We start from the raw sequence: 13,937 nt of genomic DNA, 5'->3' as shown, positions 1-13,937 counted from the left end.
TTTAGTATTTTTAATTTCTGTGTTTAGAGATGGAAGGAAGTCTGACACCACCCCAACCAATTAATTTTAAAAAAGCCACCCCCCCCCCCCCCCAAAAAAAAAAAGAACCCCCACTATGCTCCTGGGTCTAGCTTGGAAACTCCCACCCTCTCATCTATGCCCTGTTCTTTCTTCCCTCCCTTTTGTGTTCTGTTATTGGTTGTGTACAGGAAATATTTTGTTGTGCTATACTACTCCTCTTTGTTTACACTGCTGAAAAAGTTATGGTTGTGGTCTATGTTATGTCTGTTTAACTTGATTTTACTTTGTACACCGACCCAATGCTTCAAGTGATGTTATATCAAAAGACACTAAATAAACTACTCCCACCCATTCAATAATCCAGTTAGTGAGCAAATGGGGGTGTAGTGGGGTAAGGGAAAGGTCATGGAATTTGATATACCACCTTTCGGTGGTTTACAATCAAAGCGATTTACATATTCTACACAGGTATTTATTTTGTACCTGGGCCAATGGAGAGTTAAGTGACATGCCTACAGTCACAAGGAGCTGCAGTGAGAATCTGGTTCTCAGAGCTACTGCATTTAATCATTAGGCTACTCCTCCACTAACAGACGTTAGGTAGATGGGTAGGTATAATTAGGTGGTTGGGAGAGGATTCTTGGGAATGCCTGACTTAGAAACCACTATTCTGTGCTGAACCACTGCTAATCCCTGGATATAAACTCCCTTGCTACTTATCTTCTCTTTGAGATCCAGCAAGGTACTCGTTATCTGGACTGGCTGCTGTTGAAAACAATACTGAGGTCGACAGAACTTTAGTTTGACCCTATATGGTAGCTCTCAAATGAGATTAGGTGTAATGCAAGACTGGGGGGCGGGGAGAGGGGGAGGGCATGAAAACAGGCAGAATTGGTGTTGTGCTCCATATGGGAATTTATATGCTCATCTGCTCCAAGTAGAAGAATCTGAACTGCGCGGACAGTTTGGCCTTCATCTACTCTATAGTATTACCTATTTTCCCTTTTAAAACCATAATACATGTAGTTTAAGATTTATATTCTGCCTTTGGCATACTGACACTGCTTAATTATATTCTGGAGACACAGAGTGATGGGGAGGAGGGGAGATTGCCAGTATACCAGTATTCAGATGGCATCAGAACACAGATCTGGCATGATCAAGTTTATTTTTATCATAAATACCTGCATTTTTGTCCTGTTTACAGAGCCTTGGGTTTCACTATAAAGTATGTCTTCCATCTTTGCGTTGTGGTCACAGTAGAAAAGGATAGCTGTGGACCGTTGGTAAATTTTGTGGCATATCTCTCCACCAGTATAGTTTATCATAATTAGCCCATTGTCATAAGTTATGTTGGTAGAATACAATCCTGTTGAGATGAAAAGGAAGAGCACACAGATGACAGACACCAATTGACTACTAAATGAAACCTATAAATTGTAACAAAGGTCTCAAAATGACTTTCCAGCTATTATCAATTAAATTTCATTACTAAAATACCTTTTTTGTACAGTTGCTACATTTCAATGTCTTTATTGGATTAACATTAGATGAATCCAAAAGATGACGACACACTTAAATTCCCTGAGTCTACTTAAGGATGCATGTGAAAAACACACATTTATGTTGGCCCGATAAGAGCTATAAACTCAACTAGAGAAAAATTTTGTTTCTTCCAAGATGCTGCATTGCTGCACATTGAAGTGGAACAAAACAGAAATGAGTACTTTCTTTTTTTGAGGGTGTTTGAGTGTGGAGTTATTGAAACGTATGAACATGTGAAATTCAAACAGTCCTAAACCCCTGAAGCAACAAATAGCTTTAGGAGTTTAAATTAAAAACTTTTTGGATTATGAGTATATGAGAAGGTTTTTTAGCCTGTGAAGTTAATAACCCATGTGTCAATGCCCCAATAACACTGACAGGAAATCTGAGACGTTCCATTTTTTTGCATGTGTATTTATTCTATGCATACTGTTTTTGGTGGAGTTTAGCAAAATGTTTATTTTTGGATATTAGACTCCACTTCCCCTTAGTGTTTTATGTTTATATATGGAAATACCATGCCTAATTTAGAAATGTTGTCCCTGAAAACAGGAAGAGGCTGAGGGAAGATGACAAACACTGTATACTAAAGACACATAATGAAATTGTTCCTCATTTGAAATCTCAAATGTAGCCAGCAAAGACAGATCAAGTAATACTGTACCTGCTATTTTTGCAACTTTATTATCAGTCTGTACTTGGCAGGATGATACCCTTAATCCACTGGATTTCTCAGTCTGGCATGAAGAATCCGAGATTACACCACAGATTGTGAAATGGTACTCATACTTGCCAACAGCAACTGTAATCTCCTTGTCACTAAGAGGAGCCAGGTTATAGGAATAGCCATATTTTGGATCTCTCACCTGACAGTTGGTGCCTTGAAACACAAATTGGAAATCAACTTAAACATAAAACATTAGCATGCTTAAAATATTTCCTTTACTCTTTCAGCAAATGTCGCATGGTGTTTTATTAAAAATTAGACTATAGTAGCATTATTTTTCCATACATTTCTTATGAGACCAGGAACTTGTGAGAGACCATCCATTTACCTGCTAGAGATAGAGAATACTGACTGACCAAGGAGCATCCCATCCTATAAGACAGTGCAGTTCAGCTCTTCTATCTCCACCTGCTGGTAGATGGTCACAACCCACAAGTGTCTGGATTCATCTGCTGCTGACGCTAAGAAAAAACGTGTTATGGCATTTACACATACTATTTGTAAGACTGCCTTGGTAACATGCAGCAGGGGGAGAAAAATAATTTGATTTTAAGAACTTAAAATAACCCATGCTGGATGAGACCAAGTCTATGAAGCCCAATATCCTGTCTCCAGTGTTCTGGAAACATATGCTGATGCAAACTACAAGTTCAATATAGCAACAACTAACCATCAAAGAACAAAAGTAGTAATTCAACACCAAGAACTAGCAACAACTAACCAACAAAGAACAAACTATCTACCCTTCTGGAAATCACTAAAAACCTATCTATTCAAACAAGCCTACCCTAATGACCCAAACTAATCCTATGAACCATACTACCCAACACATATCCAGAAGACAATGACCTAGACTACTTCTCCCACCATAACTCCCTTGTTCATCCTGTAACCCATCCCCCTCCCGCCTCCTCCACCCCCTTCCAATGTTCACCTACCCTTGCTCTCTCCTCTCCTACTCCCTTCACCCTGTCCTTCTCCTACCTATTCTCTTTTATTACTCCGCGATACTCAACTTTATTGTCTTTATCAATATTCTGTAATCCCTATTACTATGTAAGCTGCATTGAACCTGCTTTTAGTGGGAAAGCGCGGGGTACAAATGTAATAATAAATAAATAAATACAATTCAACACTAAGAACTTTTTATCTATCTGCTTACCTTCTGCTCTGAGAACAGGACACGCTTCTGGGGTTCTCCACACAAAGACAAATTCACAGCCATCCTGCTCCTGGAACAAAGGCGAGCCCTACAATACAAATTAAGGGGAAGCTTATTTAAAACTCTGATACAGCAATCTGGATTAGTTTCAGTCTTGGGAACAGAAAGAGAGAGGAAAAAAGAGCCAGAGAAATCCATATTATTCTCATCTTCTCCCTTTTTTTTTCTATTAGATCACACAGAATAATTATCTCAGAGTCAAAAAGAAACTGAACAACAAGACTATGCCAAAAGCCAAGGCGCACACTTTTTCTTGAGCAAAACAAAAAAGTTTAAAAACTGAGGGGAAAAGTGTTACCATTTTACCATCTCTTTCTGATTCAAGTGATTAGTAGTGTTTTATTAAAAAAAAAAAGGGTAGACTACTAACTATCCACGAGCTAAATATTTAAGATCGTATCCCTCACAAATGGCAATTAGTAATTAATGTTATTGTATGGGAGACTCACAATAACTTGCTGTCTTCCTCCCGCTATAGTGATAATGAAAATTTTATAGTCATTCCAACACTGATGTGTCACCTGATCTTCCATCAACATTTAAATGATATTTTCCAATGTGTTGGTGACCTCAGCAGTGCCACCTGCCTGTGCCTTCACACTTTGGCAAGATAATAGACAGCCACCTCCTCACTGGTACACACGATTTGACACATTAAATTTAATTTAAATTTTACTTCAAAGTGTTTAAACAATTATTGTACTCATCTTATTTTGAAGCTGGGGACGTAACATAGTAAATGACGGCAGATAAAGACCTGAACAGTCCATCCAGTCTGCCCAACAAGATAAACTCATTTTACATGGTATGCGATACTTTATATGTAACATCCGACATGCATGTTTCGCTTCCACAGGTTGTATCAAGGAAAGTCCCTTTAGCCATCCTTGTGCCACCTCAACTATCATTCATGGGAAAAACCCTGCTGGCGCTAGGACGGCTAAAGGGGACAATCCTTGAGACAGCCTGTGGAGGCAAAACATGCATTAATGCTGGAAAATTAGATATAAAATGGTAACAAAGTAGACCAAGAGAATATGAGGAGAGACTTAACGAATAGGCAAAAGCTAACAACTTTTCAAGTACACAAGAATAAGAAGCATATGAGGGAAGTGAATTGAGCCAATAGATGAGATTAAAAAAGGAATTCAGTGAAGATACAGCCATAGCTGAAAATGAATTTTTTGCTTCAGTTTTTGCTGTGGGGGATGTTGCGGAGATGCTCGGCAACACTGGAATCACTCTTTGTATGTGAAGAAACGGAGGAACTGAAACTTACCAATGTTTTCCCGGAATAGGTGCTAGAGCAAATTGACAATAAGTACAAAAGTATTGCCATGCTGGGACAAACCAAAGGTCCATCAAGCCCAGCATCCTGTTTCCAACAGTGGCCAATTCAGGTCACAAATACCTGGCAAGAGCCCCAAAAAGTACAAAACATTTTATGTTGCACATAAGCAGTGGATTTTCCCAAAGTCCATTTTAATAACGGTCTATGAACTTTTCCCTTAGGAAGCCGTCCAAACCTTTTTCAAACCCGGCTAAGCTAACCGCCTTTACCACATTCTCTTGCAACGAAGTCCAGAGTTTAATTACACGTTGAGTGAAGAAAACTCTTCTCCAATTTGTTTTTAAGTTTACTACTTTGTAGCTCCATCGCATGCTCCGTAGTCCTAGTATTTTTAGAAAAAGTAAACAGATGCTTCACATCTACCTGTTCTACTTCACTCATTATTTTATAGACCTCTATCATTATTTTATTATTTATTTTATTTTATTGCATTTGTATCTCACATTTTCCCACCTTTTTGCGGGCTCAGTGTGGCTTACAATAAGTTGTGAGTGATAGAAATACATTTTGTTACTACTCGGTTATGGATTACATTGTGAGGAGTTAAGCGAGACAAACTCAGAGTATCATTAAGGAACATAACAATGGAAAAGAGCGGTTAAACATTGGGGGAACAACGGGAAACTAAAAGGGGCAGTACATAACAACAAGAAAGCATATGGCATACATTTTCTGTGAGTAGAAGTATGAGTGTGGTGAGATTACAGGGGATGAGAATTCAGAGTGGCTGTATTGAAGCATTATTGAACCGTGGGTGTGGGCTTTGTGTGTTTTGGTTCTTTCCGTAAGTATTCTCAAAAAGATGGGTCTTCAATAGTTTGCGGAAGGTGGCTTGCTCGTAGGTCGTTTTCAGATTGCGCAGCAGTGAGTTCCAGAATTGCGTGCTCATGTAAGAAAAGGTTGACGCGTGCAGCGCCTTGTATTTCAAGCCTTTGCAATTAGGGAAGTGGAGGTTGAGGAAAGTTCGGGATAATCTTTTAGCATTTCTGGGTAGTAGATCTATTAGATCAGACATGTAGGTTGGGGCTTCACCGTGAATGATTTTGTGGACTAATGTGCATGCTTTAAAAGTAATGCGTTCCTTAAGTGGGAGCCAGTGTAGCTTCTCTCGTAAGGGTTTTGCACTTTCATATTTTGGTTCTCCGAAGATGAGTCTGGCTGCTGTGTTCTGGGCTGTTTGGAGTTTCCTCAGTATTTGCTCTTTGCAACCTGCGTATAGTGAGTTGCAGTAGTCCAGATGGCTGAGTACGAGGGATTGCACTAGGCTGCGAAAGACGGATCTTGGGAAGAATGGTCTTATTCTTTTCAATTTCCACATGCAGTAGAACATCTTTTTGGTTGTGTTGTTTGCATGGGTTTCGAGTGTTAGGTGGCGGTCGATAGTGACTCCAAAGATTTTTAACGTTTCTGAGATTGGAAGGTTTAGTTTTGGTGTGTTTATAGCGGTGAATTCATTCGTGTTGTACTGGGAAGTGAGTATCAGGCATTGAGTTTTTTCTGCATTTAGTTTCAAGCGAAATGCATCTGCCCAGGTGTTCATGATGTGTAGACTTTGGTTAATTTCATTGAGGATCTCTTTAATGTCTTCTTTGAAAGGGATGTATATTGTTACATCATCGGCTTATATATATGGGTTGAGGTTATGATTTGATAGGAGTTTTGCCAAGGGGATCATCATTAGGTTGAAGATGGTTGGTAAGAGGGGTGATCCTTGTGGTACTCCACCATTCAGGTGTCCATGTCCATGCAGCAGACGTGGTTGAATTTGATGTGACTTGATATGACCGCTGGGTTAGGAATCCCTTGAACCAGTTTAGGACATTTCCTCCGATGCCAAAATATTCAAGTATGTGTAATAGGATTTCGTGGTCAACCACGTCAAAGGCACTTGACATGTCAAATTGTAGGAGGAGTATATTGTTGCCAGTTGCAATCATTTGTTTAAACTTAGTCATAAGGGTAATTAATACTGTTTCTGTGCTGTGGTTCGACCGGAATCCTGATTGGGCATCATGCAGTATTGAGTGTTTGTTTAAATAGTTTGTGAGTTGTTTAGTTACCATTCCTTCGGTTATTTTGGTTATTAGTGGTATGGATGCTACTGGTCTGTAATTGGTTATTTCGCTTGCCCTTTTCTTTGTATCTTTGGGTATTGGGGTGAGTAAAATTTTTCCTTTTTCTTTTGGGAAAAGTCCGTTTTGTAGCAAGAAGTTAACGTGGTTCGTTAGGTCTATTATGAATTGTTGAGGAGCTGATTTCATGAGGTTGTTTGGGCATGTGTCTAATTTGCAGTGGGATTTGGCAAATCTTTTAAGTGTTCCGGAGATGAGGTTTTCTGATAGTAGTTCGAATTCGGTCCAAGTTCTGTCTGCTGGGTATGTTCCGTCTTCTGGGTCTAGACAGTCTAGAAGTGTGGCGTAGTCAATAGGGCTGGCGGGTATTTTAGTTCGTAGTTGTATTATTTTTTCCTTGAAGTATTTTGCAAGGTTGTCAACATTTGGAATGTCTTTGTTGTTGTTTGTAACTGGTGTGGTGTCTAACAGTTTGTTCACAAGGAAGAAGAGTTTATGTGTGTCTTTGTAGTTTGGTCCTATTATTGTTTTGTAATGTAATCTTTTGGTCTGTTTTATGGTATATTTGTATTTCCTTCAAAGTTGCTTCCTCAGTTGTCTTTTCTCCAAGCTGAAGAGCCCTAGCCGCTTTAGCCTTCCCTCAAAGGGAAGTCGTCCCATCCCCTTTATCATTTTCGTCACCCTTCTCTGCACCTTTTCTAATTCCACTATATCTTTTTTCAGATGCAGTGACCAGAACTGAACACAATATTCGAGGTGAGGTCGCACTATGGAGCGATACAAAGGCATTATAGCGTCCTCATTTTTGTTCTCCATTCCTTTATTAATAATACCTAACATTCTATTTGCTTTCTTAGCCGCAACAGAACATTGAGCAGAAGGTTTCAACTTATCAATGATGACACCTAGATTCCTTTCTTGGTCGGTGACTCCTAACGTGGAACCTTGCAATACATAGCTATAGTTTTGAGTTCCTCTTTCTCACATGCATCACCTTGCACTTGCTCACACTAAACGTCATCTGCCATTTAGACGCCCAGTCTCCCAGTCTTGTAAGGTCCTCTTGTAATTTTTCACAATCTTCTTGCGATTTAACAACTTTGAATAACTTTGCATCATCAGCAAATTTAATTACCTCACTAGTTACTCCCATCTCTAGGTCATTTATAAATATGTTAAAAAGCAGCGGTCCCAGCACAGACCCCTGGGGAACCCCACTATCTACCCTACTCCATTGAGAATACTGACCATTTAACCCTACTCTTTGTTTTCTATCCTTCAACTAGTTTTTAATCCGCAATAGGACACTACCTCCTACCCCATTTTTACTATATGTTTTTGCCTCCAACGGAATCTTTTTTTCAAAGTCCCTCTTTACCTTCCTTTTCAGCGCTTTGGATTTGACTAGATAATCCTTATGCTGTTTCTTTTTTTTTTTCCCACTTTAAAATTTTTTTTATTTTACATAATTCAGTAACAGGCAATTTCTAATAAAGCACATCTTGCTCACATTTGCCCACGCAGGGGCTCATAAGTACTAAACTACTACACTACTACGTCGGAAACCAACTCATCACTTGTCTATTACTACAAATAACAAAATCATATCATAAACAATATCCACTGTCCAACTAAATCATGTATTCCCCTAAAATACCATATCTCCCTCCCCTTCACTCTCTTCATCCCCAGCCCCAATTTAGCTTGAAAGCACCCCATGATTCTTTGGGGCACTCTCACTTCCCTCCCCTTCCCCACCCCTCCCCCCTAACCCGCCCCCTCCTATAACACCCCATTTAACCTAAATACTTGTCAATCGCTGCCGTAAGCTAGCCCATCTTCCCTTGTGTCGCCATGTCCCCTCCCTGCGGTAAGCCGTTAACCTCTCCATGTGTATTAACTGACCCAATTTACATTTCCAATCACTCAATGTCGGGGGATCTTCCCGCTTCCAATACTGTGCTATGAGGCACTTAGCTGCTGCCAGCCCCCAGTGCAACCATTTCCACTCTTCCCAAGATTCCCTCTCATTATGTAAGCCCAAGAGACATACCAAAGGGTTGCACACCAAAGATGATCCAATCAACTTTACTAGTGTTTTCGTAACATCTTGCCAAAAGGGTACCACCCTGGGACACATCCACCATATATGTATAAATGACCCCATCTGTAAACCACACCTCCAACACAGATCTGATGCACTAGGGTACATCTGTTTCAATCTCTCAGGTGTGTAATACCATCTAGATAAGACTTTATATGCATTTTTCTGCACCAAAACACATACCGAGGCTTTCTGCACCTCTCCACAAATAACTTCCCACCCCTTGAAAACTAAATGGTCTGGGATCACATCCCCTAAAAAATTTATATATCACTGACATTGGTCTGGGAACCTTCTTCAACAAGAGCCACAGATTTCCAAACTCTCCCTCTCCTGTGGATTCCCCCCCCCACAACCCAATGTCCCCACAAAATGCTGAATTTGTATATAGGGAAAATGTCTCCCCCTGATAATCTATATAGGGAGCACAACGTATAAAAACTCTTCACCCCCCCCTGCAGCACAGCCCTCAAATTCAGAATGCTCACTTGCTCCCACCAAACAAAGCTAGCATTTTCTCTCCCTGCCCCAAACCTTGGCTCCCATCTTAAAGGCGCTAGTGTCAACACCCCGCCAGACATCCCCCATTTCCTCCTCATTCCACCCCACACTTCCATCAAATGCCTCACATATGGGTTCTGTATCCCTGCCAAGATCATTCCCACTCCTTCAGTAGTCCATAAATAAGAGCTCATCGGCCTATGCGAGCTATACGATTGCTCCAACTGACTAGCAGGCTTAGTTACCTCCCTCTCCCAATCCATAATCATCCTCAATTGGGCAGCAATATAATACCATTCAATATTGGGTACTGCTCTACACCCCCCCTCTCAGGGGCACCCCATAACACGTGCCAGCCAAATGTGGATGCCTATGCCCCCATATAAATTGTGCCACCAGACCCTGCAATTGCTTAAATATCTGTTTCAGAATCGCCACTGGCAGCGCCTGAAACAAAAATAATCTGGGGAGCACATTCATCTTCACCACTGCCATACGCCCCCACCACGAAAGCCACAATCCCTTCCATCGGGACAACTACCCACTAATTTGGTCTATTATCCTCCCATAATTTAGACTATACACCCTACCCAAGTGTCTAGGAATCTGAATCCCCAGGTACCGAATATGATGCTTGGCCCACTTAAATGCAAACAATGCTCTCAATCTACTTTTTTTCCCTTTGTTGCAAGGAAATCCCCAATAGTTCACTCTTATCCATGTTAATTCTTAGGCCAGCATATTGCTCAAATTCCTCAAATATCCCCAGCACCACAGGTCAGGGCCGGTCTTAGCAAGTGCGGGGCCCTATGCAGACCAATTTGGTGGGGCCCCATCCTAGCCCCGCCCCACTGTAGCCCCGCCCCACCCTAGCTCTGCCCCATTGACACGATTATTCCATTTTTAGAACATTTTATAATGAAATTTCAAATAACGACAAATGAAGCTAAACTTGTACAAAAAAACTGATTGAAATAATAAGCACAATGCTATCATGAAACCTTACCTCCCCAGAAATTATTCAGTTCAAGTCCACTACAATTAGTAGTTCCAATTCTCATAACAAAGGAGAATAAAGGAAAAATATTAAGAAAAGATTCAGTACTTTCAAATTCCTCTATTACTCTGTAACCCATATATGCAATAAAATAAAAATGAAATGAAAAGATATACAATAAAATTAAGTGATGTGTAAAATATAATGTACAATATAAAAACATATAGACCACCAAGGTATTAAAATTGTTTTAAAATATATACCACAACTCTCTGACTCAAGAAGACTCCGACTCTGTCTGTCATCCATAATTGTCTGACAACACACAGAAAAAAAATAAGTAAAAATAAAATAGACACAATTAATACCTTGTACACCAATATACCAGTCATACGGAAAATGCAGACCGTCAACAATATGAAGCTAGCAAGGGATCATAATACCACAATTCTCATGTAGAGCCACAAATCACCCTTTTAGAGGTAGTGTGTCATGATTTAGGCTTTACACCCTTTCTGTTCTTTGCGTCACAAGCGCAATGGTGTGGTGCAAATCCTCATTGAATCTCCTTCTTATCATTCATATCACACTGTTTAATTTCCAAGTCGTATAATTTATGTAATCCAGCAAAACTGTTTTTAATAATAAAATATGCCCAACATATCTCAGTGCATAAAATTATTTTTAAATGACGGCAGCTTGTAAACGCTAGGGAACCCCCACCATTTCCAAAAACTGACATATTCCAATTAATAAATCCTGAATAAAATAGTTTTTTTCTACCTTTGTTGTCTGGTAACTTCGTTTTTCTGATCATGCTGGCTCAGTATCCGATTGTGCTGCTATCTGTCCTCTTAACTCCGTTTCCAGGGCTTCCTTTCCATTTATTTCTTTACTTTCCGCCTTTCTTCTTCATTTCTTGCCCTACATCCGTAAGTAAAAGCTGGGTCCTCTGCAGACTTGACTGTCCAGTGGATCCAGCTTCTGCCTATTTTCTATATCCATGTGCACTTTTTCTCCTCCTTTCCTTTTCCTTCACCTCATCGTCTTCCTCACTCTTCCCTCGCCTCCATCCATGTCCAGCATTTCTTCTCTCTCCTCCATGCACCCTCTCCTCCATGCACCCATGTCCAGCAACCCTCCTATCCCCCCTGCCATCCATCTATGTCCAGCAACCCCCCCCGTCCCCTCTGCCATCCACCTATGTCAAGAAACCCCCCTCCCCTGCCATCCACCCATGTCCAGCGACCCTCCTGTCCTCCCTGCCTGCCCCTGCCATCCACCTATGTCCAGAAATCCCCCTCCCCTGCCCTCCACCCATGTCCAGTGACCCCCCTGTCCTCCCCTGCCATCCACCCATGTCCAGAAACCCTCCTCCCCTCCATCCACCCATGTCCAGCGACCCTGCTGTCCCCCCTGCCATCCATGTCCAGCAACCCCCCCGTCCCCTCTGCCATCCACCTATGTCCAGAAACCCCCCTCCCTTGCCATCCACCCATGTCCAGCGACCCTCCTGTCCCCCCTGCCCTCCCCTGCCAACTGCCAACTGCCATCCACCTATGTCCAAACCCCCCTCCCCTGCCATCCACCCATGTCCAGTGACCCTCCTGTCCTCCCTGCCCGCCCCTGCCATCCACCTATGTCCAGAAACCCCCCTCCCCTCCATGCACCCATGTCCAGCGACCCTCCTGTCCCCCCTGCCATCCACATAGGTCCAGAAACCCCCCTCCCCTGCCATCCACCCATGTCCAGTGACCCTCCTGTCCTCCCTGCCCGCCCCTGCCATCCACCTATGTCCAAAAACCCCCTCCCCTCCATCCAACCATGTCCAGTAACCCCCCCCCCCCCGTCCCCCATGCCCTCCACCCTTGTCCAGCACGAGACTCGTTTCCCTGCTCCCCCTCCAGGCACCTGAGCCCCCCCCCGTCCGAGCCCCCCCCCCACCAAACGACCCTCTTCTGCCACCCGACCCGGCCGGCACCTCACCTGACCCAACATTTTAAAAAAAATCTTCAAGCGGCGATGCCTGCGTCTGACTAGAAGAAGAAAAACCGCTTCGCGGTTCGTCCATTGGCCGGCCTTCCCTCATGTCCCGCCCTCTGATGTAACTTCCGCAAGGGTGGGACATGAGGGAAGGCCGGCCAATGGACGAACCGCAAAGCGGTTTTTCTTCTTCTAGTCAGATGCAGGCATCGCCGCTTGAAGATTTTTTTTAAAAATGTTGGGTCAGGTGAGGTGCCGGCCGGGTCGGGTGGCAGAAGAGGGTCGTTTGGCGGGTCGGGGAGGGGGGGCTCGGACTGGAGGGGGGCTCAGGTGCCTGGAGGGAGGGGAAGCAGGGGAATGCGGAGAGTCCCGTCGTTTGACATGGGTGGAGGGCGGGCGAGCAGCGGCAGTCCGGCGGCGAGGCAGAGCTGAGGTGCGCCACGCGGGGCCCCCTTAGGCGCGGGGCCCTATGCGGCCGCCTCGGTCGCCTCTGCCTAAGACCGGCCCTGCCACAGGTAGTGTAGCTCAGGATCAACCACATAAAGTAACACATCATCTGCAAACAACGCAATTCGATGTTCCAACCCCCCAACCCTAATACCCTGAAAGTCTGGATGCTGGCATATCAATACCTCCAAAGGCTCCATGTACAGGGCAAAAAGGAGTGGTGACAAGGGGCATCCCTGCCTAGTCCCTCTACCTATTGGTAAGAAGGTGGTGTATCCCCCATTAATGTTAAGGCGCACCTTCAGTGCTGTGTACAAAGCTGCCAACCAAGCCACAAAGTTGCCTCCCAAACCCATGCATCTCATCACCTCACCCGGTCAAAAGCCTTCTCTGCGTCTATAGCCACCAAAACTGTACTAGCTCGGGATCTTTGTGCCTCCCATATCAAATGAAGGGTACGCCTGTTATCCCCTGTCTCTTCGGAATAAATCCCGATTGGTTAATATGGACCAACTTCGGCAGCACCCTAGCCAACCTGTTAGCCAGGACCTTAGCCACTATCTTTGCATCCACATTCAGAAGTGAAATAGGTCTACAGGCACCACAAACCACTGGATCTTTCCCAGGCTTGGGCAGAACCGTTATCCCTGCCTCTGACATAGATACTGGTAACCCACTACCCTCCAAAACACCATTTCCCACCCGCACCAAGAGGTCTCCCAACTCCCCCACAAAGCATTTATAAAACCAAGCCGAGTATCCATTTAAGCCAGGTGCCTTACCATTAGGGAGCCGTTTTAACACCCCCTGAACCTCCCCTAATCTAATAGGTTCCCCAAGCAGGACTCTTTCAGATTCTTCCAAGCATTGTAAGGGAACCCGATCCAAGAACTGAGCCATATCTGCCATTTGTGGTTCTCCAGAAGCACTATAAAGTTTTTGATAATATTTCACAAAACAATTTCCA

At 43.1% G+C, this 13,937-nt stretch overlaps 1 protein-coding gene across 1 annotated transcript in view; it reads right to left on the bottom strand.

Moving 5' to 3' along the window:
* IGF2R (insulin like growth factor 2 receptor) overlaps positions 1-13,937 on the bottom strand; it is a 354,906-nt gene that overhangs the window by 142,237 nt on the left and 198,732 nt on the right. The window contains 3 exon segments of the mRNA XM_030198395.1: positions 1,206-1,390; positions 2,231-2,446; positions 3,456-3,543. Of these exon segments, the coding sequence (XP_030054255.1) occupies positions 1,206-1,390; positions 2,231-2,446; positions 3,456-3,543 (489 nt within the window).

The sequence above is a fragment of the Microcaecilia unicolor genome, chromosome 3 (assembly GCF_901765095.1).
Source record: "Microcaecilia unicolor chromosome 3, aMicUni1.1, whole genome shotgun sequence".
In the NCBI taxonomy this organism is placed as follows: Eukaryota; Metazoa; Chordata; class Amphibia; order Gymnophiona; family Siphonopidae; genus Microcaecilia; species Microcaecilia unicolor.
Note: the sequence above shows the minus strand (reverse complement) of the source record. Positions and strands in the feature narration are given on the sequence as shown.